At 46.9% G+C, this 27,891-nt stretch overlaps 1 protein-coding gene across 4 annotated transcripts in view; it reads left to right on the top strand.

Moving 5' to 3' along the window:
• CD164L2 (CD164 molecule like 2) overlaps positions 1-27,891 on the top strand; it is a 353,970-nt gene that overhangs the window by 127,163 nt on the left and 198,916 nt on the right. For all 4 annotated transcript variants that reach the window (XM_069622900.1, XM_069622899.1, XM_069622902.1 and 1 more), the window contains exon 2: positions 27,711-27,803. In XM_069622900.1, coding sequence (XP_069479001.1) covers positions 27,711-27,803 — 93 coding nt within the window. The remainder of the gene's footprint in view (positions 1-27,710; positions 27,804-27,891) is intronic.

Below are 27,891 nucleotides of genomic sequence, written 5' to 3'. Positions count from 1 at the left end.
TGTCCTTCTTCAGATGGGCCATGTATCAGCAGTTCTTACATAAACCATTCGGGGAGGAACCCACTTCGAAACCCTGGCGGATATAGCGAGGGAATTCTGGCATTTTATGCCTGGGCAGGAGCATTCTATTGAATGCAGAGTATCTTCGGGGAGCCAGCATTGTGCTGGCAAACTGATTCCAGATATCTTCAGGTCAGGAGGGTCTGGATGTCGGACAAAACCTTGTTTGACTAGCTCCACTCTCTCTCTCTCTCTCTCTCTGGGATCCGATTTATTTAGACCTCTTTGTATCAAGGCTCAACTGTCAGCTGGCCGTTTTTTACAGTTGGAGGCCAGATCCCAGCTCTGTAGCAACCAGTACTTTCCCACAGGATTTGTTGGGTACCGTGTCTTATGCCTTTCTCCGTTTGCCATGATAGCGAGGGTCCTGGTAAAAGTGCGCAGGCAACCTGCAATGGTGGTAATAGAGTCTCCCCTTTTTGTCCTCTCAGGTGTGGTTTCCAGCCCTTTTGGAGCTGGTGGTGGAGGTTCCTTGGTTTCTTCCCCCCTTCACCCTCTGTTTATAAAGGACCCAGCATGTCTCCCTCATGAGCCGGTCCTTCGGAGGCAGCTCTCTCTTATGTCTTCGAAGATTTCAGTTCTTCCTGGTGCTTGCAAGGGCTTTTGCAAGACTCTCCCTGTATTATCAAGGACTCTAGGGCAGACTCCACCTAGTTGGGTTACTCCTCAGCAGGGAGCAGGTGAGTGGGCTGGTGCGTGGCTCCGCACCCCGATCCCATTTCTGCCCGTACAGCAGAAGTTGTGAATTTCTTGGTTGGGTCGTTTAAAGAGGCTTCAGGTCAGCCATTTCTGCTAGGCTGTGTTGGTAAAGGGGGGAACCGGTGGGTAGATACTTCCTGCTGCGTAAAGCTCTTATGTCAATTTACATCAAAGTACCTCCTAGGGCGCCTAGGAGTATTCAATTTTGTGGGAAGACAACTTAGTATTGGATTTATTTCATTCTTGGCCTCATATGATGAGTTAACGTTACAGCAACTTTTCGCCAAGCGAGCATGTTATTATGTCTTGTCTCCATTAAACAGGTGTCTGATATCAAGGGGGGACCTCCTTTATCTCTCAAATAACAAAGTATATGATTTCTTCAGTATCATACCGCGCTTTTCCAGAGGTTCACAAGCTGTGTGTGGTGCAAGGTTTACAATGTTTTGAACAAAGACTGCAGGGTTTAGGGCCCCAGGGACCTCTCAGTTGCTCATGTCTTACCGTAGACCCCATAAACCTGTGTCCCCGGCCAGGTTGGTAAGGTGGATCATGATAGAAGCAGGTATTGACATTCCTCTTTCGGAGCCCATTCAGTAAGGGGTGCAATGGATTCGTAGGCCGCGTTCCTGTGGCGAAGTATGGACCACATTCTTAAAGCAGCAGATTGGTCTAGAGAGTCCACTTTCAAGACCTTTTTATCATAAATGTATTACACATGTAGCCATTAATGTAACACAAGGGCTTTAAACTTGCATAATACAAAGCTTCCTGTCTTGACATAGAATGGTTAGTCCCCCACGCTTTCGTGAGAGAGGGTTTAGATTCTATTAAAGACACAGAGGCGAGTATTATCCCACCCACCCTTTTTATGTTCTGTTTTTAAGCAGCTTCGGGGCGAGGAGTGCCTGGTCCAAAAAAGTTCCAGGAGGGTTCAAGGGGAACATGGTACGAGCAAGTACCGAGGATCGTCCTTCGTGCTACAATGTTTAGTCCTCTGGAATGGCATCTGTCATAGTGCAGCTACAGAATGAAAGGACTTATATGGGGGAGGGTCCTTGCCCATTGATTGGTGGAAAGGCATGGCCTATCCTCCATCTTGGTTTGGGATATTTTCCCTGCACTTTGTTTTAAATACTGTTTTTCAGTTTAAGTTGAAGCAAACTTATTTTGTGTAAAGTATTTTCTCTTTGCTGCTCTGGTCTCAAGTGGTAAAGAAAGCCTTCATAACACTTGCCTCCTTGTCTTTAATAGAATCAAAACCCCCTCTCACGAAAGTGAGGGGGATTAACCATTTTTGTGCATTGGGAAGCTCCACTGTACTCTGCTGTATCGCACCTGAGTGCTAATCTCTTGGAGCCAAAGAGTTACTAGGAGCATTCTGCGTGCAGTGGAAGCTGTACCAGGCACCCTAGTGAGCTGTACGGGAAGGGCCGTCTCCGTTTGTGGAAGGCTGACCAGTTGGTCCCTCCCTGTGATGGGACTTGTTGAGCACAGGCTGTTGCAAGGAGTGGGCATAGACTCCCAAGGCCAGAATGGGAACTCTTCTAGCCAGTGCCGTCCCTGGAGGCCGTAGGGCCCCGGGCAGCAAAACAAACATTTTTCAATAGGTGCTGCTGCGCCCTATTGTTATTAAATGCGCTCTGCTGCCGAGAGCGGGGTGCACTGAGTTTTAATAGGGTGCCTGCCAGGCCCGCCTTCTCCCACCATGCCAGCTCAAGGAGACCTTGAAAGACTCTGCCGAGGCGGGGATAATGGTGCCCTGGGCAGTCGCCCTGGTGGCCCTGTCCTAAGGCCGGCCCTGCTTCCAACTTTATTGAATGAAGAGGGCGATGAATACTGAAGCTGGGAAGGATGGAACCAGGCAAGGGGACACATTAGCTAGGGACAAATTTGATTACCGGACCAACCTAAAGCTTTTGGTAATAGTAAGCAGATATGGCCTCCCTCCCTTTATAATTCTCGACCTTGGAGTTGAAAGGACGACTTTGCTTTATCAGCTGGATTCTCACAGACTCTTGGCATTCATTGCTAAGCAGTGGTCGAAGTGTACAAAAAGAAAGTAGTGGAACTATGTTCCCTGCTGGCCTGCACCCACTTCCCACAAATCCCATCGCCACGCCCTGTCCCACACACAATACAAACCCCCAAATACTAGCACCTGCTGTTTAAGGGCACGTTCAGTGTAGTGCACTGAAAGTGCAAGCTGCAACACTTTTATTTTAAAACGAAACAATTCCGGAACGGTTTCTTTTTAAAATAAAAGTATAGGAGCTGTAAAACATAATTTAAAAAAGTAGAGGAGCACTGCTCCCGACCGCTCCCGCTCACTTCGACCACTGTTGCTAAGATCTCAAAAACATGGGCAATTTTAGAAACGATTGCCTTCCTGCATGCCATGAGGCAGAATACCAGGGAGGGAATGAACAGCTGACCTTCAATGTACCCCTTCCACAGTGGGATAGCGAAGGACCGATCAGAAGCCTGCTTTCCTTTCTGTGGCCTGACGTGGCTCCAGTTGAAGGCGGACACAGGGAGAGTCCACAACACCTGGAAGACCCAGGGCTCATGTGCCCGAGCCTAGAAGCTGTGAACCACTTCAGGACACTTCACCCACTTTCAAGTGCCATGGATTGTCCACAACCGCGCCCCGATGGGACCCAGAGAAGGGCGGCGGTGTCCCAGTGAAGGAGAGTATTCTCTGGGAACTGGAATAGATTTGAACCGGAGTGGACTTTTTGTTTTACAGTGAAAGGAACTACTGATCGATAGAACTGCAGAGCTACCATACTCGGAGGACCTCTGAGTGCACTCAACCGCTGGACTACCAAACTCGGTGGACCCCTGAGTGCACCCAACCGCTGGACTACATCACTCGGTGGACCCCTGAGTGCACCCAGCCACCGGACTACACACTCGGTGGACCCCTGAGTGTACCTAACTGCTGGACTACCTCACTCGGTGGACCCCTGAGTGCACCCAACCGCTGGACTACCACACTCGGTGGACCCCTCAGTGCGCCCAACCACTTGACTACCTCACTCGGTGGACCCCTGAGTGCACCCAACCGCTGGACTACCTCACTCGGTGGACCCCTGAGTGCACCCAACCGCTGGACTACCTCACTCGGTGGACCCCTGAGTGCACCCAACTGCACCCCTGAGCGCACCCAACTGCTGGACTACGGTGGACCCCTGAGCGCACCCAACTGCTGGACTTGCCCTTTTGGTGAGTTTCATTTTGTCATGCTTTGACGTTTTATTCAGTAATTCACATTAGTCCACGTTGGAGCCCATGTTAACTGTAATCCCATTGACTTCACTGGAATTGTGGAAGCTACGTCACGTGGGTTCCCATTTTATTATGATTTTACCAGGTCAGATCTTTTGATGATCATTAATTAGACAGTAACGCTGAATATTTTTATAACTTGGTTTTAGACAGTTTCTATCTTTTACTGCGTTTCCTTTAGCTTGGTCTCAACTCTCATTCCTTTTGTGAGTAAGCCTTTTCCTTTGTCCACGCTACCAGAGACAAGGCCAAACTGGTGCATAAACTTGACTTGGGCACCAATGAAAAAGTGGCCCACAGTTGCAAATGGCATTTTTTCCCTTGTGTGACAGACCCTTTCACCAGTACACTTATGGGATTTTTTTGGTAAAATGCGTTGAAATGGTGCATTTAAAAGAATATTTGTTCAGTAACACTGGTCACAACTACTAGCTGCACAGTGAAGTAACTCGTCAAACTGTCCCATTTTGGCCAAAAATAGGCCCCACTTTGACCACAAAAACAGCCCACCAAGCATCAGTGATGTGACACACTAGGTTCGAGTACACAGATATCCTTTGGCAACCAAAGGTTCTTATGCTAAGCCCAACTGTGTACCAATTAAGTCTTCAAGCAACACAAGCAGTATGATAGCTCAATGAGTTAAACGGTCGCTGCTGCCATGTTTGTACAACTCTGAGTGTTGACTCCCGCCACAGCCTAACCAGCGTTCTGTCACTCAATGGTCAATAAGAAAATGACCATTAAGTTCAGTAATGGTGACAGCTGTTACTTAGAGTGTCACTTAGAGTGTCACACGTGCAAACATGGCTATAGACTCTGCTTTGGTGCATCTCTTCCTGGGGATGATGGGCCTCCCACCTGGCTCTGGAGCTCTTGAGGAGGGTCTCCTCTCTGGTCCCATGGGGTTTGTTGCTGTCTGCTTCTCATCTGTGTGGTAGAACTGGTCCTTGTCTACCTTTTCCCTTTCGCTGGGGCTGTGCCTTTAGGTTTTGTCCTGTTAATTCCTATGGGAACCATTGAAACTCACCTGGAACTCTCCTAGAGTGAGTTTGGGCGTGCTTGTCTGCTTGTCTGCTTCTGGGCATTTTTTGCAGGGTCCTCCCAGTTTACGGAGAGTTTTGGGATAAGGACTGGAATTTTAGCAAGTGCCATTGATTTTATCTGTATGGGTTAAGTAATGCATTGCCATCCTACCTATGAAAAATACCAGGGCTCGCTAAAGCTACTAGCCCACTCGCATTGACGAGGAGATTTTATGAAGGTCGAGTACCATGTGCATGGTACTTGACCTTGGTGGCGAGTGAATATGGGGATGTTCAAAACTTATTTGACATTTACTCCAAACAAACTTGTTTGCAGTAAATGTCAAATAAGAGTTTGTCTGTGCATGGCCAACATTGCACCAAATATGAAGTGTGCTTATAGTGACATGCACCATTTTACAGAGAGCACTGGTAAACATTCTGCCACCTGTCACAATGGGGCAAGTGTTTTTCTTTTAGGTCGAGTATGTAAACTAAGGAACATGCCCTACAGGTCCAGTGTGATTTTTAAGAATTTGTGAGGCCTGAATTCCTATTTACAACAGATGACTGGAAAGTATTACTGTACCTATTATTGTAGGAGGGTAATGAGTTGGTCCTATGGGCCTGGGTGTGTTCTCAATTTTGTTGATCTCTGGCTTTGTGTTCCGAGTAGCGCTTCCCCCTTTTTTCTAGTTCTACATCCTGAATGTTTCGTGAGAGGTGCATTTGTATTATTCATAATAAATACTATGTCTTTGAGGTTTAGGAAATACTGTGGCCATTTGTCATTGTTAGCACATGGGCCTCTGAATATGACTATGTGAATGGATTATTCCACTGTGTCTAGGGTCCTCTTCTCCTCCTCTCTAGGGTCCCCTTCTCCTCCCACACCTTAGCAGCTCTTCTTACACCACCACCTGATGACACGATAATTATACATGAAACTTATGAACAACAAGAACCAGATCTACAGGAAAAAACACATGGCAGCCACTCACAAGCTTTGGACGAGCATACCCCACAGATGCCAGGATAACGAACAACTCACAACCAAGGGAGCCACAAAGCATCTCAAGGAGATGACCTGACACCCACCCAGCAAAGATCGAAAAGAACAAAAGGAAAAAACACTCAACAGGGCAGAATGGCATGCAATACCCTGTTTCACACACAAATAATTCCATGAATCGGTGCCCAAGTCTCCAGCGGCTGAAGAGGGTAACGACACCTGACATAATTGAATCAAATAGCATTAAATATAAAGGCGAGATGGACAAAATCATGGTCTCCTCACACGTGGTGCAAGACTCGAAAATAAGGCCTATTCATTAAGCTTCAGCCGAAGATAACAATGTACCTTAACTCCCCTTAATGTTCCAGGGAAGACAACATTCAGCAAGCTCAAGTACAACAAAGAAACCTTGGCTGAAGGCTTGGCTGATGAGAGATGGGTGACTAATTGGGCAAGTGGGCAGTAGTCTGGCGTTGTTCTCTGCACCTGGGTTTCATTTTGCTTACGTGCTTATAACGAGCTAAATGTCCAATGTAGAGTGAGAATGCCAACCAATCATGAAGGCCTATGCAATGGTGAACATATATTGTTGCAGGGGCCAATCTGCTGCTGTTATTCTGCTATAATCTGTATTATACATAGTTAAAGGGAAGTTCAAGGTACACCTGCCAGATGTGAGGCAGCCAATCATGTTACTAACATCTACATAAACTATAAGTAGATATGTTCCCCTAACCAATCCCTTCATCCAATAGGTTTTATTATTTTCCACATAGGATGACATCATAGCTGACACACAACGAGGTATAAAGCCTTTGTGTAACCGCAATGTAAGTGAGAGTGTGTGGACTATGATTTGTTGTTCGCCAGGTTTCCCTACTTTATTGAACTGATGATGTAGTATTTTGCCATATTCTTTGAGTCAGTCGGCTTATTTGTGTCCGAGATAATTTATTATGGTAATCCCATTCTGCGCATAAGATGTCCAAAGGTGCTACTGTCAATTCTCTAATGAGACTTATCCAAAACACCTCTGGAGCAGCACACCACTCAAGCACTGCCCTTCAAAACAGCCTCAAATGATGATCCAATATTGTTTGGGGCCTGATCCGAAACCAGAACAAAGCTAAGTACCTGAACCCTCTCCCAAAACGTTCTTCATCATCAAGGCCAGTGAGAAATATTCAAGCGTGGCAAAGCTCACTTTGCCTGCAATTAACGTGAAAACAGCATAACCCACTACCAACCTAATGTCTCAGTCACCCTCACCAACCTTGCCAGCAAAACAGCTTAAGAAAACCCTCAACCCACATCAAAACCAATCCTACACCTCTCAAACTCAACTTGCAAACCCTTCCCCTTGGCCAAGGCACCCAGATCCTCCTGAGAAGTCGCCCATCTGGAGATATAAAGTCTTGTGTACACGTCGCCACCTGCCTAGAAAAGACACCCACAGTGATGCCACTTGCTACTAGTTCCGCACGCACAGTTAAACTCATCACCTCGTCTTTTCCCTACACTCCCCTAAGCATCTCAACCACTTTTTTCCATTTCAGATTCACCTAAGCATATATAGCAACCTTTAAAAATGCCTTGTAATCATTATTTTTTATAAATCCCTGGAAACGTACGCGTGTCCATGAATTGGGGCCCAAGTCACCAGAGGCCTAAGAGGGTAATGACGCCTGACATATTGAATCAAATAGCACTAAATATAAAGGCGAGATGGACAAAATCATGGTCTCCTCACACGTGGTGCAAGACTCGAAAATAAGGCCTATTCATTAAGCTTCAGCCGAAGATAACGATGTACCTTAACTCCCCTTAATGTTCCAGGGAAGACAACATTCAGCAAGATCAAGTACAACAAAGAAGAAGGCTTGGCGGAAAGCTTGGCGAAGTAGCAGAGCCATGAAGGGAGTACAATATGTCTGGCATGCCTGAATTACAAGAGAACGTGTGATGACCGTTTCAAGAGCTATTAACAGGAGTGCACATCCTCATTGATAAAGGGATGTGGGCGTTGACCATTGCCATGGAAGGACACAGGCAGACTTTATTCCAGTGAAGCAGGCGCCTGTATATAATCTGGGTTGCTGCTGCTGCTAAAGACTGAGCAGTGCCATGATTGCAAAGTCATGTGCTGCAGAGGACAGGCCCACCCTGAGAGCACCAGCTCCAAACACAGCAACTGAACACTGGGCGATGCGCCGAGAAAAATGAACCATCCAGATGCAGTTTATACTGCAGACTAACAACCAAGAATAGCTTCCTGCAAGCTCAGTGAGTTATGTGCTTGTTGCAGAGAGCTGTGTCCCAGCAGTGCAGATTCTTGCAAATCAATACATGGAGAACTATTAAATTGGGTTATTAAAACACTATTCATTCCAGTGCTTAACAGCCGGAGGAGGCCAGCGTGAAGTGCTGTATACACCGTGATGTTGTTAACTATTGCTCGTCCGAGCTGGTTTCAAATCCTGCCTCGAAACTATTTATTTCGAATTACAAACGATATCTTGAAAAAATTCAATAAGCAACGGCCAATTCAGTATTCTAGCCTACTGCCATTTAAACTGACCTTTGTTTAACATCTAAAGACTAATATGGTAGCCTTGAGGTGGTGCCCACGTGGCACGAAACACGGGTCGGCCATATGATAACCACGATGTGTGGCAACTCCAGCTATCACGTATAAAGCAGAAAGACACATTTTTCACAACTGATCGACCATTCCGAATAACTACAAACCGGCTACATGCAGCCACCAGCATGGATTTTGCAACCATGCTCTGTAATTAACATAGCTGTTGCATGGCCGGTAAGGTAGCTCAGGGGGTTAAGCTCTCGATGCTGTGCTCTGTGTCGCAAGTTCAATTCCCTGAAAGACCTATTCAGCCTTTCATCCTCCTGAGATTGATAAATGAGTGCCAGCTGTGATTGGGTGATAATTGTATGTACAAGGTACTTTGGGAAAACACTTTGCCGAAAAAGCGATATAACTGACATCTCATTATCATTCATTAGAAGCACCTTTGTTGGGGGTCTTCATCTGCTACACATGTGCTCCCCAGACGAAGGATATCCACCTTCGTTGGCTATTCGTCTAAATATATCAGTGGAATTGTACAGCTAGTGAAGCAGTTTTATTAAAGCCTTTTCACCAGCAGGTGGGCAAGCTGTGGTAATTTAAGCGGAGACACTTTACCCCTCCCATTGTGGAAGCCCAGCATGGGTGGAAGAGGAGCAGAGGCAGAAGAAAAGACACGGGCGAGCACAAGAAAGTAGAGAACAAGGGAAAGAGTAGGCAGGATGGGGTACAGAGCGGAAAAATAAACGGCAAAAGAGAGGGCAAAAATGAGTGTAAAAAGCACGACCACCAATAGGATCGAAAAGAGTAAAACCAGGGAGCCCTGAAGCAGAGGGTGAAAAGGGAAACGCCACAGTCTGATGTTTCAGGTGCGAGAGAAGTCTGTGGGGCTAGTTATTCTGCTAGGAGTCTTTAAAACAAATATTGGCAAAGCCAGCAGTTTTGCCTTTTCTAGACATGCGCTAGGCTTTTTCCAGTGTATATATTTCTTCTGCATTCACTTTGGCCTGCTTTCACTTTGTCAATTCTACCTTTTCATACCTTCACTTCTTCTTTCTTTCACTTCTTCTAATATTCACATCCTCGTTACAGATGGAGATCCCCTGTACCCCCACTTCTTTTCAACCGATATTCCTTCCCATACGCCCCTTCACCCCAACCCTACCCTTACAGCTAACCTTGCCATATGCATTCCCACCTAAACATTGTGAAGATGCAGACGCAGTAAAAGCAAGAAGTAAATGGATGAAGAAGTAAATGCAAGATGAAATAAATGCAAGAAGAAATAAATGCATGGAGCAGTAAATGCATGAAGCAGTAACTGCATGAAGAAGGAAATCCATGAAAAAGTAAATGCATGAAGAAGTAAATGCATGAAGAAGAAAATGAATGAAGAAGTAAATCCATAAAGAAGTAAATGCATGAAGAAGTAAATGCATGAAGCAGTAAATGCATGAAGAAGGAAATCCATGAAAAAGTTAATGTATGAAGCAGTAAATGCATGAATAATTAAATCCACGAAGAAGTAAATGCCGGAAGGAGTAGATCCATGAAGAAGTAAATCCATGAAGAGGTAAATGCTCCTGCAATTGGGAGATGAGCTAACTCTGGTGCATGAAGGTACTGCGATGTGCCCAAGATTGTACAATATGGTCAAGTGGAGGAGCCAGGATTAAATGCCAGGTCACCCCAGACTTGAATTTAGTCACAAATAATAATATTTTGTTTTTATATAGCGTTTTAATTTAAAGAACTTTAGGACATATTTACTATTATTACTCAGTCGGAATTGGTATTCATTTATCAAACTCAGAAGGATAAAAGGCTGAGTTGGGTTCGCTGGCATTCGAACCTGTGACCTGCAGATTAACCACAGATCACAGCAATGAGCGTTTAACCCGCTGAGCCATCTTACTGATTACATCCCAAAACATAGAGGCTTGCTAAAGCATTGTATTTTCCATATAGTCTTTTCCATACAGCGAGAATCTATCAAAGGCCTGTGGGGCTGCCACAGTGCCAGTAGTTCTGTAAGACTGGCAGGGGTGTCACTGAGCCACGACGTGCCCCCATCTCATTGCAATACATGTACATCCTTTGCCAGAATCCTCCCAGTCCTGCTGCCTTTGCAGCGGCGCATGGGCAATACAGTACTGCATTCCTATTGGTTCAAAATACCCAACCCATGACATACCTCACAACCCTGGACTATGAGTCCATTATCTGGTCGTTTGACGGCACTGCCTGCTAATGTCTGGCATTCGATGCGAGAGCCTGGCATTTGCTGGCATTATCTGGCAGAACCGGTAAGCAATGCGACTGCTTGCCAATATATGTGAGAATCCGGCCATGTTATGGGAATAAACGGCTTTTAATGGCAACGTCTAGCATTTGAATAGCAAAAATGGCATTTCATGGCAATACTTGCCATCTGATGTGAGTGCCTGGGATTTGATGGGAATGCATAGCATATGGGCAGGATCTGGGCATTTGGTCGGGACGCCTGCCTTACAATAAAGTTCCTGCCTATTCATGGCACTACCTGGCATAGGATTCAAGTGTGCTGGGAATGTTATAGGATGTTTGCATAGGGCATTTACGGGCATGCCATGCATGCAACGTGATGCAAGTACTTGACCTGGATGGCAATACCTGGCATGTGATATGAGCACCGGGCATCGGATCGTCATGCCTGGTATCTAGAGGGGATTCCTGGCATCAGTACTTTATATTAGATGGTAATGCTAGAGATGGGACTTTCTGTCTTTTCTGCCTCGAACATTTCCTCCATGGGCTTCTAACCCCAAACCGTCAATCGCGGCATTCGAGGATTTTCAGGATTTGTTCAAAGAATATGAGTGGTATTACAAAAACATTTCACAGATGGAAGAGCAATTGGCACTAGGGCAAACATTTCCTGAGTAGAAAAAACATGATTTCAATGCATTCTTGTGCCAGGGCAATGTCTGCCCTAATTGTAGTCCTCTGCTTTGGTGCAAACATGCACTGAAAGAATTAATGTTTTTTTGCACAAGGCAATATGACTTTGAATCGGTTCTTAAACGGGGCTCTCTGAATGTCCAGAGCCTCAATTGCCCATGCAAGTGATCCCTGACAGTGCAGGAGTTTAATCGGTTAAAACTGGACCTCATGTTTGTGCAAGAGACACACTGGCAGAAAGACAAGGAACCAGCCTTGAAAACAAGGTCCATTGAGTAAGTATACTGGGCATAGGACACCTCTAAAAGAAAGAGGCCTTCCTGCCCGGCTAACTATCGCCCAATCCCCATCACTCCCTTCCTGGGCAAACTATTGGAAAAGCTGGCCTTCTCCCAGCTTAATCTTCTCAATGAATCTGTGGGTTGTCTCCATGACCGCATAGGTGCTTTATAAATGCCATATGATATGATATCATAAGGGGGTGGCAATTATTGTTGCTAGTAAATTGGGTATGGAAATACTCAGAATTATGAGAGTCCCGGAGGGCTGCTTCATCTTTCTTAAGGGTAGCATAAAAGGGAGTAGAGTGACAGTGGGATCAATGTATTGCTCAAATGATGGTCAGGTGCCTTTCTGGGAGTCAGTGAGGGGGGAACTCCAATTGTTCACCAAAGGTCCCCTAGTGATAGGTGTCATGTCGACTTCAACATGTTTCTTGACCCAGAGAAGGACAGGAAAAGAATGAAACCTCAAATGGTACGACAGGCCCATGTTTTTCAATCTCACTGCTTTCAAGAAATTAATGAGGGAATGGGGGTGTGGATTATCTTGTACGGGTAGGGAATGGCAACCCCCCCATCCCCCTTCAACTACTGCTCCCTTGTCCACGATTCCTGCTCCAGAATAGACTACATTTTGCTGAAAAGTAGAGTTAAGGAGTCAACAACAGAGCCCATCGGGTGGTCTGATCACAATCTAGTAAAAGTGACATTGGGAGAGTGGGCAGAGGAGAGGGGTGGGGCACGGTGGGCTTGTAACGATCTCCTCCTAAAAGATAGGGAAATCGCGCAGGGATTGTTGCCTAGGATACAAGAATATTTTCAGTTCAATGACAATGGTGAAGTGAGTATCCTGGTCTTGTCGGAGTCCTTTAAGGCAACAATTAGGGGAGGGGGGAACTAATAAGAATAGGTGCCCAAAGGAAGAGGGAACGAAAAGGTACAGGAGATAGAATTGAGGAATAAAATCGAGGCCAAGAAACCGTGAGGTACTCACAATATTTGGGTGTCCTCAGCTTCGTCTGAGAAACTCAAAAAATATAAAACCCAATTGAAGGCTTTATTGCTACATCAGACATAAAGGAAATGTATGTTCCTTAAACAAAGATATATAGAAAAATGGGAGCGGGCGGACAACATCCTTGCCTAGAAATGAAGGGCATAGAGGAAGACAAGAAGTCGCCATACACACTGTAGAGAGCAAAACACTTCACAGTGATGAGTTAATAGCAGAAGAATTTAAAAAATACAACGACCAGCTGTACACAGCAGAATACCAGGGTGATGGGTCACATATTAGCCACTTCTTGGAAGGCTTACCTATCCCAGGGTTGTCAAGGGAAATGGCAGAGGCTCTCGAGACCCCTGTCACTGATGAGCAGGTAATTGCCACGATAGGGAACACAAAGGCTGGTATGGCCCCAGGTGACGATGGTTTCACTCTGCATTTTTTTAAGGCTTTCCGATCCACAAAAGCTCTTTTTATTGCAAAAATGTCTAACGATGTTCTGGAGGAGGGAGAGCTTCCAAACTCTCTCCTGGGAACCCTCATAGTGATGATTCCAAAGGAGGGGAAAGGCCCTGCGCTTTGTCCATCTTACAGTGCAATCTTATTATTAAATACGATGTGAAAATCTTAGCAAAACTATTGGGAACCAGATTAGAGAACGTTATGCCGACCCTGGTCCACGGGGACCAGGTGGGATTTACAAAGGGACGCCAGGGATCAGATAACATCCAGAAAATATTCAATTTAATACATTTTGCCCAAGAGAATGATATGGACGCTTGCCTAATATCAATCGATTCAGAAAAAGCATTCGATAGGGTGGCTAGGTTTACATGGGGAAGGTACTTCAGGAAATGGGGCTTGTACAATATTTCCGCCCTTGGATTTCTGCCCTATATAGTGACCTGACAGCCAGGTTGTCAGTTAACAGGATCTTTGCGGCTCCCTTTCATCTTACTAGAGGCATGTGGCAGGGATGCCCTCTTTCATCCCTACTATACGTCCTTTCAATGGAGCCCCTCACGCTTGCAATAAGAGAAACCCCAGAGATAAAGGTGATCAAATGTGGGGGGGTTGTATACAAGCTGTCCCTATTCACGGATGGCATTTTGAGTTTCTTGTTGGACGCCCATCAGTCACTCCCCGCACTGCTCCTTTGGCCACTTCTAAGGACTTCAAATCAAGGTGTCCAAATCTAGTGTACTTCCGTTGAGTCTTACGGACTCCAGGATTGGGAAACTAAGAACCATCTAGGGTATGAAAGTCGAACCCACAAAGATCCCATATCTGGGAATAGTTCTGCCTAAGCGACTTGATTCACTAGTAGACATTAATAATGCTCCCATGATGGAGGTGATTCAAGAAGACCTGTCTCACTAGGCTCCGTTAACGATCTTGTGATACGGTAGGATGACCTCAGTCAAAATTAATATCTTACCCCGCCTGTTATATCTCTTTTCGGCTCTTCCATCAAAGCTTCCAAATTCCGTTTGTAAGAACTTGAATGCGATGGTGGCTAAATTTATCTGGCAGGGGAAATGGCCCAGAATCGAGAGAATCATGTTAACGCTCCAAAGAGATTCAGAGGGATTCTCCTCTGAGATTTTTACTTTCATTACAAAGCCCCCCAAATTAGGGTGATGCTAGAACACATGAGAGACGAGATGGGCAATTATTGGACGTATCTGGAAGATATGTTCACTCATCCAAAGAAAGCGAGAGATCTTGCGTAGTCTCCACAAAAGGCATTTCCAGGCACAGTGAGGAGTCATCCTGTTATGGGTGTTTTTTGGTCGGTTTGGAAAAAAAGGGCATACATAGCAATCTGTCCTCTTGGCTGTCTCCTCTGAGCTCGGTCTGGGGCTCCTCCTTGATTTAGGCTCTGTGGTTTTCGACACTCCCAGACATGGTCTGATAGCGGTCTGGAGAGGGTTGGGCAATTGTACTTTGAGGGTAAGTTTAAGGATTATGTCGTGGTAGCCGAAATGCCGAAATGTTGGGATGAGAGACAATAAGTGTGTTTGACTACATCCACTGCAGTGTGGTTTCTTGGACCCCAGATGGAGTGGTGAGCTTTCACGCCCCTTAACTCCCCTCGAACATATCATTGGTAGTGCTGGCCCTAGGAAGGGGATTATTTCCAAGTTATGCAACGTCATGGTGTCATTGGACAAGACGGGAAGACAAAATTATAAGGAATAATGGGCTCACCAGACAGAGTCGGATATTCCGGAAGATACTTGGGAGAGAGTCCACAGGGTTATGTTTCATGGTAATCTCTTCACCTCAGCAATGGAACACAATTTTTAAATGCGCTATGGTGGAGTCTCCAGACTCTGCCCAAGAGTTTGTGGTCAAATGGGTTCACTTTTCCAAATGTGGTGGGAATGCACCAAACTTAAGACTTATTTGGCTGAAGTCCTTAGTCGATAAAGGAAATAGTTGGGGTGAACATTGACATGGATCCGATACAAATGTTGCTTGGCGTCCCGGTGGGGGAAGGGGAGGAGTACCGATTTCCGAGACTTTGGGAGGCAATGCTGAGGGCTGGATGAGTGGCAATTGCCCTGGCGTGGAAAAGTCCATCCGTCCCAACAAAAGCTGATTGGATAAAGAAGTTGTGGGATATGTTTATTATGGAAAAACTGACGGTGATGGTGAATGATACAGTTGCTGACTCCCACCAGAACTGGGGTCCCTTTCTGTCAAAATGGGGGAGTAGTGGACCAAAGTTGTAGATTAATGTCATAGGTCTACTCATGAAGTGTCCATGGCAACGGGAAGGGGTGTTCAGAAAAAACTCTGCGGTACCACTTGGGGAAAGTCACCCGTCAAAAAGGGGTGGCCGCCAAGTACCAGTCCAAAAGGGTTGTCAGGGCATGAGGAAAAGGCCACAATGAGTCCGGAGGCGGGAGACCCAGTCATGTGAGACAACTGTACCTAATGCTTAAGATATGTGTGGAAAGATTATATGCAGTGTTTATGTTGTTAGGTGTGGGAGGAGATTTGAGGGGGGGGATAAAAAGCAAGTCTTTTTTAATATTTGTTAAAACGTCTATATTTTTCAAGACTTATGAACCTAATAAAAACCAAAGTTTCAACAAAAAAATAAAAGCCAAAGAAAACCCTTAGCAAGACACATATCCACTCGCACATAAGGAATATCTCGAGTTTCCCCTTGCCATGTGTGAGAAGGCCATCCAGTTCTGTGTTTTCATGGAATTCTGGGGCTTATAGTTTTCCTAAATTTAAAATAGGAAAGAAAATACTACAAGTCTCACAATTCAAAAGGGGAAAACTGGACTGGATGGCCTTCAAACGCAATGCTAGGGATGGTAAGGAGTTCTGAAAACCCAGAAGGAATGCTCCCAAGGCTCGAGGAGACAAGACTGACAAAAGGAACGCGTGACGCCGGGTCTCGAGGGCCAGATGCACTGCACGTCTGAATGCTATCCACATGAAGTAAACAGTTGGCAACATGATTCATTCCAGTTGCTTATTCAGTCCTGGACTTTTTGCTGCATTCTGGGACTTGTAGTTCTGCTTTTCACACTATAAAACTCAGGCTAAAATACCCAAAATGCAAAGAAAAAACCAGGACTTGATACGCACGTTCAGATTGGAATGGATCATGCTGGCAACTATGAATACATTTGAATACAGTGACTCTTAATGCAACTAATTTGCATAGTCCGCGGATATCCAAAAAGCGTGTTTGTGCTAGGTCCTCTCCATAACCTAAGGAGCACACCCTCTGGGGCAACCAGTACATATTCACTGTGGCTGTCACGAACCGGAACCCGTAATGGCGCCCAAAATAGCAGCTGAGATCAACAGCCACCGAGTCTCCAGCCGGCATAGATTGCAGACCAGCTGAGAAAAAAAGCACAGAGCCAGGCTTCCATTACCCAGAACGGAGGGAGGCTTCCGGGAGCAGCTCTGATGGCGCAGAAAGCGGCCTAATTGCAAATTGCCCGTCTGTTCAGGGACCTTAGAAGCGAGGGGGTGGCGGAAGGAGGGCTGAACGGTGTGCACCACAGCTGCATGCGTTTGCAATCTCTGGCTCTCCAAATGTTTTGGACTACAAGCCCTATCAGCCCTAGCCAGCAAAAACAATGCAGGAGGATCATGGGAGTCATGCCCAAAATATCTGGAGAGACACAGGTTGCAGACCCCGAATGTAAGCCTTGTATTGAATTGAGATCTCCGACTACTGCTGTGCTGTATTACCCTCGCCTCTTTCACCAATCACAGCACTTAGCTAGGAGAAGGCGGCCACCTCTGACCCAGGACCATTTCCTCACTTTTTTCTAGATCCCGTCCGCCTATCAGACCTGTATTACCCACATTCCAATAATTTGAATCAATTCCCCTCCTCTGGATAGTGCCCCATTGACATGCAGCTGGGCGGAACTATCGCTCCCCAATGCAGGACTTGGGTGCTCCTTCAGGCCCCTTGCCCTGCGGATCTAGGATAGAGTGGGGAGTCGGCCATCCATCCCGGGGCACGTGGGATAGGCCTTAAAGGGATAGTCCAGTAAAAAAATGTATTTTAAAAATAGATAGGCAACATTAAAAAAGAATACTAGCACTTTTAAAAAAAAAAACTTCCTATGCAGATTTTGAGCTATTCAAGCTCAAAATTCGCAAAAGCAAGCACATGGGCGCATCCATTTTGTGAAATGGATGCCCGCCTGTGCTGGCTTTTGCTTTTGCGGCATTAATGAAGGAAAAGCCAGCCAGCTGTAGTAAACAAAAGCTACCGCTGGGTGGCTTTTCCTTCATTGGTGCTGTACGCGGAGGACGGGGACCGGAGACCAGAGCAGGAAAGCTGCAGCTGAATCTCGGTAAGTGCTATTTATTTATTTTTTTTAAATAAGCACTAGCTGCGGTTTATTTTCTAAGTTTTCCGGGCTGGAGAAGCCCGGAAAACTTAGAAATAAAACTGCAGCTTTAAAAACGTTGTATTTATGTTTGCGGTCGCTTTTGAAGCGAACGCAAACATAAATACAACGTTGTGTTTGAAAACGCTGCGGTTTTTCTTTCCAAGTTTCTCAGGCTCCTCCGGCTCGGAGGAGCCTGAGAAACTCGGAAAGAAAAAACGCAGCGTTTTCAAACACAACCGTGTTGTGTTTCTGCCTGCTGTGGCTATCACTTTGGGTCTCCGGTGCTACCTCAGGGGAGCACCGGAGACCCAAAGTGAAAGCCAAGGCAGGCAGAAACACAACACGGTTGCGTTTACATGCCACAGTGTTTCTGCCTACAGCTGATTTCCCATTTGGGGCTCTCGGGCTCCCCACCGGGGGCCCGAGAGCCCCGAATGGGAAATGCTAAATTCTGCAGTGTTTCTGCCTAAATCTGATTTCCCATTTGGGGCTCGTGGGCTCCCCACAGGGGGCCCGAGAGCCCCAAATGGGAAATGCTAAATGCTGCAGTGTTTCTGCCTAAATCTGATTTCCCATTTGGGGCTCTCGGGCTCCCCACAGGGGGCCCGAGAGCCCCAAATGGGAAAGCAGATTTAGGCAGAAACACAACCGCGTTGTGTTTCTGCCTGCCTTGGCTTTCACTTTGGGTCTCCGGTGCTCCTTGGGTCTCCGGTGCTCCCCTGCGGGCGCACCGGAGACCCAAAGTGATAGCCACAGCAGGCAGAAACACAACGCGGTTGTGTTTGAAAACGCTGCGGTTTTTCTTTCCGAGTTTCTCAGGCTCCTCCGAGCCGGAGGAGCCTGAGAAACTTGGAAAGAAAAACCGCAGCGTTTTCAAAAACAATGTTGTATTTATGTTTGCGGTCGCTTCAAAAGCGACCGCAAACATAAATACAACATTTTTAATGCTGCGGTTTTATTTCTAAGTTTTCCGGGCTCCTCCAGCCTGGAAAACATAGAAAAAAAAACGCAGCTAGTGCTTATTTTTTTTTTTTTAAATAAATAGCACTTACCGAGATTCAGCTGCAGCTTTCCTGCTCTGGTCACCGGTCCCCGTCCTCCGCGTACAGCACCAATGAAGGAAAAGCCACCCAGCGGTAGCTTTTGTTTGCTGGCTTTTCCTTCATTAATGCCGCAAAAGTAAAAGCCAGCACAGGCGGGCACCCATTTCACAAAATGGATGTGCCCATGTGCTTGCTTTTGCGAATTCTGAGCTTGAATAGCTCAAAATTTTACATAGGAAGTTTAAAAAAAAAAAGTGCTAGTATTATTTTTTTAATGTTGCCTATCTATTTTTAAAATATTTTTTTTTTACTGGACTATCCCTTTAAGGGTGTAGAGTGCAGGATGCGGTCGCGAGGTGGTAGACGGCGCCATGGTACAGCAACAACCCCCCTTCCGGTGTAACCGGGGAGAATTGATCTGCGTTAGGCATGGGTAAGATGTATGAGGGAAATCTCCCGGGCACGGTTGGCATACAAATGCTCTCCTTTTGGCCTGAAGTCTGCACAGAAGGTCTTCACCAAAGTTATGGCATCAGTGGTGGCTGCTGTCCATCTGGAGGGGATAAAGCTCTTCGCCTATGTAGACAAGCATGGGATGACGGCAACATCAGCCGGACACTCGAGGAAGCAGGAGCCCCCCTCCCCCGCAAGGAAAGAGGCAGAAGACTTCAGACATTGTCGCGCAGTGCTCTCAGGTTGAAATGTGCCCCAGTGGGACAGATGTGTCAAGTCCAGGGCAGACAGCGGCCGGCATACACCTTCGTATTACCGGGGCGGGGGGTGTCTTCCCTTGGGACCCCTCATTGCGCACCTCCGCTGACAGTGGCTACCTTCATCCCAGGAGTTCACAGGCTGGATCCTGAGGGAGATCCTGAGGTGGAGAATTAAGGTGAGGGGTCCTCTCTGGGCTCACCCAGAGATCTTACTTACTACAGAAGAAAGAGGGCTACATTAGAGAGCCTCCCTCAATCAGGAAGAAGACTAGGAGCAATGGGAGGATTTAGTTATGGGGTGTTCCTTCAAATGTGAACAGACAGAGGGGGGGGGTGGCATGACTCCTCAGATGGCCAGGTTGGCTTTTTTTGCTTTAGAGCTGGCGCGCTGGGCGGAGAAACGCTGGCTCTCATTGGGGGCTGTCCACATCAGAGGGACGCCACTTTTTTTTGTCACCTGTGCATCGTGGACCTTGATCAGCGGGGCATAAAAAGGGCGAACATCAGCTAAATGCCACCATGCCGCATGATTTGAAGATGGCATAGGTGCCAGGTTATGTGTGCCCGTGGGGCTCTAGCACCAGCAATAATTAATACTTTGGGCTCTCAAGGGGCAAGGATAGCCAATCTCAAAGCCCCTGTGGTGGCAATTACTCTGCTGTGCGGGACGTTCAAGAGCTTTGACAAAAAGTTAAGGCCGTGTCTCAGGAGGGCTCAACAGTTCTCCAGATTGCGGGTAACGCCCCGCCCCGGTCCCCCACCCCCCAGGTTTTGTTTCTTTTAACCAGTGCATTTTGCATGTCTGTTATCCCAGGCTGCAGCAGACACACATGCAAAATGTTGAGCGCGGATAGCACATTTCTCTGTCAAGTCACTGCTCACTGGATTGGCCGATTACCATTTCAAAGACCCTCAATCGGCACCTAATCCAAAATAAATGCCTTCTGGACACAAACCTCAGTTCTCTCTAAGGAAGCAGGCCAGGCTGTGCATTGTCTGCTTGGTTAATGTTAATGTTAATGTTAAAGGTATTTGTACCGGGCACCGTCACCAACGGAATTGGTCCCCAGGCACTCAGGCGGATCTGAAAACAAGAAGGTGGGGTGGGGTTAGTAGGGTGAAGAGGGAGTAGGAGAGTGAGAAAAGGTGATGTCCTGTTGGCAGCTTCAGTTCGGTTTGCTGTGCGAGAGGGTGGTTGTGTGAATTTTTGCGTGAGGTAAGTAAGCAGAAATATGAGCTTTTGGGTTAGTGGGTTATAGTCCTTATAGTTCTTGTTCTATGTATCTGGTTGTCCTATGGAGCAGGCATATTCTTTCCCTTTCTCTTTCCTGTCTGTCTGATTGTTAGGAGTGATGGTGCAGCAAGTTTCCAGCTGTGTTATTTCGACCTTTGTGTACCAGGTCAACATGAAAGCAATACACCTCCTGTTCCAGGTCCTCGGAGGGGACCTGTTGCGTTTGCACTTAGGTGGAAACATGTTCCCTCCATCCAAATTTCACCTATGAAGTGCAAAAGGTAAGTGTATTAAGCCCGCAAAATCGCCTTTAAGACGCCCTTCTGTGCTGTGCTGAGGGAGCAAATGCCGCCTGCCATTTGCGCGTGGCGGGCGGCATTTACAATGGATTCCTATGGAATCCACTTGCTTTTTGCTGGTGTTAAAAGCTGTCAGATTCCAGAGGAATCCACAGCACTCACGCCCATATGAAAATGCCATGTGTGGGTACATTCACGTGTGCCTGTATGTTGGAGAGTATGGGGGTGGCAGAAATGATAACTCCTTTCTATGCTCCCTCTTTGTCGTGCACATTTATGAAAATAGAACGTGGAGTATAGATAATGCGTAACATGTTTACGCGTGCATTTTACACATGATTTTGACTTTATGCTGTAATAAATGAAATGACCGCCAATTGCTGCCCATTTTAGAAGGAAACACTTGTGTATAGGCGCGTTATAAATGCCATATCATATATCAAGGATGACACATTGTGGCATTATATGCCGGACTTTATAATGTACAAAACTACAAATAGGAAAACATTCCAAATTCCATGATTTGAAGAAAACAGGACTTACAATAGAGGACATACGCGATCTATTTCTGCATATCGGAGAAATATAAGTGTGACTGAAATAATTATACTTTATGCCTAGAGAAGATTGTAACCCGCTGTTTACTTGGCAAGAGACGTAATATGTCCCAGGCGGACTTGCATTCAATAGCTTGTATGTGCTGCATCGTTGTGTGGAAAGTGTATTGCAATTTTAACTGTATTAAGTTGTATTTACTATTTACAATTGGTGCATGTTGGGACCATTGTTTATTATATTATATACAACGTGTACTGCTATTTATGCTCAATACCGTGATGAACTGTATGTCAATTGTGAATAACTTTAAAGATGCAGATTAGTAAACTGAAATATATCATGTATGCTGGTCATATTTTAACCTTAATATATCGTTTGTAAAGGTTCTTTGAACCGTATACAAATAAGTAAATAAATAAATAGACAAATACATAAATAACGATATTAGGTGGGAATGCGTGCAGTGGGTTGTCTGCAATAGTAACGTTTGCATCTTTCAAAAGGCTGATGATGAAACGGTCGTGTTTGAACCTTTTTCCTTCCCCTGTTGTAGCTCACGTCCGAGCCTATTGGGCAGGGGCAGTGAGAGAGCAGGCCACGACAGGCCGGCACACACGTTGCTTCCCAATGAAAGCGCCCACGCGTGCCTATTTCTAATACCAACCTTCTCATAATAATAAAGACGAAGGAATCCTGCAGACTGGGTGCCCGGACCAGAATTCCCAAGCATATAGGTGGTGTGATACAGTGTACTTACTCGCTGGTTCTGGGTGTAAGGGGTGCAGGTTAAATGGCTGTCAGAAACAAGGAAAGGGCTGTGTTCAAAAAGGGAAAACCAGCACAGGTATCACTTTAGAATGATTTCCTCGGCAGAGACGTTCCTATGCTGGGGGTGTGTAGTTGGGTGTCAGAGCATCGTGTTTTAGCACAGCTACATGGGGCCACCTGGCCAACACATCGCCCCATCAAGCTACCCTCTCCCCTTGCTGGAGTGCTGCCTCCCCTCGAGACACTGAAATGTGCAATTAAAATAGCAGCGCCATGGCAGCGTACACGGGGGCATCATGAGTGCAGCTCTTTTGGACACTTGCTCCAGAGATCTCAGACAACAGCTGCACACATGCACACGTTCACAATCCCAACTTTCCCAGGACTTCATGCACAGAGCTTGCCTGCTGCCTTTCATTTCCTAATAGCGGAAATAAAGCTTCAATCACACTCTTTCGTGTTTCTATAGCAATTCATCTGATGTCAGGTTGTTTTATTTTGTGGTTTGTGTCCTTTTAAAGTAACCTCTAAAAAGCAAATTATTTTTTTAGGTCTGGGAAGCCAAGCATTAATACATATCAGTATCAACTAGAACTGGTTAGATAGGTGGCCAATTGCCTACACTCCAGCTTGAACACTTAACAAAGTGTGTGTGCAATCCTGGGCAATCATGAAATCTGACTGTGTATTTTTTTTTTAAACAAAACTGGTATCTCTAAAAGCGATTCAGTTCACAGAGAGTGCTGTTAATAAAATATCACTCAGGGTTTAATAGACAAATGTAGCTTTGGCATAACCAAAATTGATGCCTTGTGGGAAGTGGAAATGTTGTGTTTGTTGGAATGCATTCACCATACGAAGTAATATTTGGTGTTTCCAAATGTGTGGGTTGCCCTTAAGATCCTGGTTCCAATTGCTGTTGCTGATAGCTGACGGCAGTTTCAGCAAATTAAAAAGGGAGGTGTTGGCACTCGTTGTACTTTTCAATTGAGAACACGTGCACAGAAAAATAGATAATGCAGCCGCAGTAAATGCTTTTGTGGCCTCAAAATCTATAAGGGTGCGGTTCAGCCAATGAAAATATATATAAGATAATGCAAATTAATTCCTTTTTAAAATATGGTTTGTTTTGCTGATCTGCATATGTATTACTTGTAAGTACTTTAATTGCAAGTTGATAGAACCAGTTTCTGTTTATATTGCAATGATTTTATTATTTTGTGGCAGGTTGTGTGGTGGGGGAGGGGGCATTCTAGAGCTTCACCCTCAGAGCTATATTGTCTGCATGTTCCCCTGCAAACATGGCCACAGTGTGCGAAGAAGAGGACAAAGTGTTCTGAAGGCCATAACTGGTGGTAATGTCCTAGAGCCCAAGTTAATGGGCCTGAATAAAGCGAGGCATAAGCTTAGCGCAGGCTGTTACCACCCATTATCGCTAAAAAGAACAAAACATGACGGCTATTAGCACCACTGGGCAATGCCAGTGTGATAAGGGTAAGATACCAGACAGAAAACTGTGTGGCAACACATGACCCGTGGATTCTGTTTACATGAAGAAATAGGAAACATGACTACAACGGAAATGGAAGAGGGACTCCGTCCGCAGCTCCTCTTCTATTTCTATGCCTTTGGCGTAATGGTGCCAGAGACAGAGGGGCCGACATTGAAGACACGCCCTGTTGAGTGTGGCAAATATAAGGAGATGCAAGTGAGAGGGTGGACAGCAAACTCAACTGGGAAAGCCACATCGAGAATACTCAGCAGAAGGCAACAGGAAAGATGGCAGCGCTGTACCCACTCCTGAAGAGCAAGTCCATGCCCCTCCGGACAAAGATCAACGTCTACAAGGCGATCATCAGACCAACCCTGACTTATGCCTCACCAGCATGGATGACCTGCCATGAGCGACACCGGAAGAGTCTTCAGATAGTCCAGAACAAGGCCCTGCGGATATCATCTGGAGCTCCAATCTTCACAAGGATAGCAGACCTTCACAGAGACCTGGACATCGAGATGTTGGATGAACATCTAGCGAAGCTGAGTAAGAACTTCTGCCAAGAACTGGATCAGAACCCGAACCCTCTGATCAGAAGACTCACTGCCACCACTGCAAACCCTTTCGACCGCTACCCGCGGCCCATCACTGCGAAGACCCAGTGAAACCAGCCCTACTGTGACAAGACCACACAGACCAAGAAGAATACAAACCCACGACTACACACTCAACCCGAGAAGATGGAGTAATGAGGCTCAAGCCTCGGTATCCAAAAAATCACCGCTGATGGATAAAAATCTATCAGCAAGAAGAAGAACAAGCAGCCAGGGCGGGCAGCAGGAAATATTTGGGAAGAGGTGTCGAGGTCTGGGGGAAGACTGGCAAATGAGCATCGGGTACTGAAACCTCGGCCCGGAGCTTCAAACGCGGGTTTGCATCTGTGAATCAAGCCTGTGTTAATGCAACGATGATTGGCTGGCGTGGAGTCAATTGGTGCGGGTCACACATGAGGTCACTGGGAATAACGCGCATTTTGATGATTTCACGTCACTGCCCGGGTCACACCCATACATTTTTGCAGTTGGCACCCATGGAAGATGGTGCAGCGGAGGCTGGCACCGCCTGTTGTGGCAGGTTCCAATGGCCCTGCCTGGCTAAAAAGCACAGTGTGATGGACACTCTGGTAGTAGCAGGTGGAAGTCAGAGGGGCAGCAGGTGGAAGTTAGAGGGGCAGCAGGTGGAAGTCAGAGGGGCAGCAGAGGGGCAGCAGGTGGAAGTCAGAGGGGCAGCAGAGGGGCAGCAGGTGGAAGTTAGAGGGGCAGCAGAGGGGCAGCAGGTGGAAGTCAGAGGAGCAGCAGGTGGAAGTCAGAGGGGCAGCAGAGGGGCAGCAGGTGGAAGTCAGAGGGGCAGCAGAGGGGCAGCAGGTGGAAGTCAGAGGGCCTGCAGAGGGGCAGCAAGTGGAAGTCAGAGGGGCAGCAGGTGGAAGTCAGAGGGGCAGCAGAGGGGCAGCAGGTGGAAGTTAGAGGGGCAGTAGAGGGGCAGCAGGTGGAAGTCAGAGGGGCAGCAGAGGGGCAGCAGTTGGAAGTCAGAGGGGCAGCAGAGGGGCAGCAGTTGGAAGTCAGAGGGACAGCAGAGGGGCAGCAGGTGGAAGTCAGAGGGGCAGCAGGAGGAAGTCCGAGGGGCAGCAGAGGGGCAGCAGGTGGAAGTCAGAGGGGCAGCAGGTGGAAGTCAGAGGGCCTGCAGAGGGGCAGCAGGTGGAAGTCAGAGGGGCAGCAGAGGGGCAGCAGGTGGAAGTCAGAGGGGCAGCAGGTGGAAGTCAGAGGGGCAGCAGAGGGGCAGAAGGTGGAAGTCAGAGGGGCAGCAGGTGGAAGTCAGAGGTGCAGCAGAGGGGCAGCAGCTGGAAGCCAGAGGGGCAGCAGGTGGAAGTCAGAGGTGCAGCAGAGGGGCAGCAGGTGGAAGTCAGAGTGGCAGCTGGTGGAAGTCAGAGGGGCAGCAGGTGGAAGTCAGAGGGGCAGCAGGTGGAAGTCAGAGGGGCAGTAGAGGGGCAGCAGGTGGAAGTCAGAGGGGCAGCAGGTGGAAGTCAGAGGGGCAGCAGAGGGGCAGCAGGTGGAAGTCAGAGGGGCAGCAAGTGGAAGTCAGAGGGGCAGCAGGTGGAAGTCAGAGGGGCAGCAGGTGGAAGTCAGAGGGGTAGCAGAGGGGCAGCAGGTGGAAGTCAGTGGGGCAGCAGGTGGAAGACAGAGGGGCAGCAGAGGGGCAGCAGGTGGAAGTCAGAGGGGCAGCAGGTGGAAGTCAGAGGGGCAGCAGGTGGAAGTCAGAAGGGCAGCAGGTGGAAGTCAGAAAGGCAGCAGGTGGAAGTCAGAGGGGTGCAGGCTTTGCTAGGGCCTGCAGGGTAAGATGTTGGTCCAATGCCACGGCACGTACCGTGGCTTCGGTACACATTAAGACCCAGTGCCACGCTTCCAGTCTGTGGAACAGCCAGCCGGCATCGCAGGCTGGCTGCCAACCAGAGCCAGTCTCCTCCATGGAACCCTGGGGAACGCTGGGGGTTCATCTCCTTGGACATGAAGTTCACCCCAGAACTCGAAAGGCACACAATAGATTATGCACGTCACGTAGACGCAGCTGCGAGCTAATGGCTGATAAGCAAAACACGGTGTTGCTTAAAGCGCCACCTTTCAACAATGACGCTTTTCAGCGCCTGCAGCTTGAGAATTCTAAACGGATACCACCTTCAAGCCATATAGAAATATGGAACATATGTAAAAGTACATAATTCAAGGCATCTTTTATAAAGCGTTGTCGACAGACAAAGACACCTCTGGTGTTGTCCATCCTCAAAGCTTTATGAAAGATGGCTTGAATTGTGTATGTTTCAAGCCATCTTTTATAAACCTAGAAATATATTACATATTTCTAGGTTTATAAAAGATGGCTGGAAAAGTACACAAACCATAGTAAGGTATGCACATAAGTGTGGTCACATGAATGAACAGACGATAATGACGCTGGCACGGAAACATGAATGGACACATACAAATACACATGAATGGACATGTGCATGGACACTAAAATGAACACATGCATGGGCACACGTGATTATACACACATGACTGAACACATTAATGAACACACATGAATGGACACGTGCATGGACACATGAATGAGCAAATATGAATGGACACATGACACATGCATGGATGCATGATTGGGCAAATGAATAAACATACATGAATGGACACATACATGGACAGATGAATGAACATGCATGACTGGACAAGTGCATAGACACATGAATGGACCCATGTAAGAACACACATGCACATACACATGAATGAGCACACATGAATGGCATGAACATACATGAGTGACACGCCCATGGATAAAGCAATAGACTCGTCTAAATGTACACATGAGTGAGCACACATGTATGCTCACACTATAGGCGGCTTGATTGGAGTACTAAACAAACTGTCCTTTGCACATGGCTGATTTAACTTCATAACTCACAGCCCCAACCCAAGGGACTTTGCTGCGGGGGGTTTGTGGGGGTCTGAGTAAACAATGTCTTACACATGACTTATATTGCCCCAGTCCGACGGGCACTGTCCACACATTCAAAACCCCAATTTCCTTGAGGAATAGACCACGTGTAGGTACAACTCCAGAAAGTGTCTGTCTGTCCACACTCCTCCTTCCTTAGCCATGGAGGACTCCCTTAGGGGGTTCTTTGCACCCCCTTGAACTCCTGATGGACAGAGCGATGGTTGGCAGCAGTGGCGGTGGTTAATGACTGTCCTTTGTATCTTGCAGAGCAATGCAAACAGTTCGAGTCCTGCGAGAGATGTCTGATGGCAGAGCCAGCGCGGAATATCACCGACTGCCGATGGGTGCACTGTGAGAAAGGTAACACTAGGCCGGGCTGTCGTCAGTACACCTGCACCATCGCCATGCTGTGCTAGTTTTATTACAAGCATGTTCTATTGCAGGTATA

The sequence above is a fragment of the Ambystoma mexicanum genome, chromosome 11, assembly GCF_040938575.1.
Source record: "Ambystoma mexicanum isolate Mex_15411 chromosome 11, UKY_AmexF1_1, whole genome shotgun sequence".
Taxonomy (NCBI): domain Eukaryota; kingdom Metazoa; phylum Chordata; class Amphibia; order Caudata; family Ambystomatidae; genus Ambystoma; species Ambystoma mexicanum.
The sequence above is the reverse complement of the archived record's forward strand: the minus strand, read 5'-3'. Positions and strand labels throughout refer to the sequence as shown.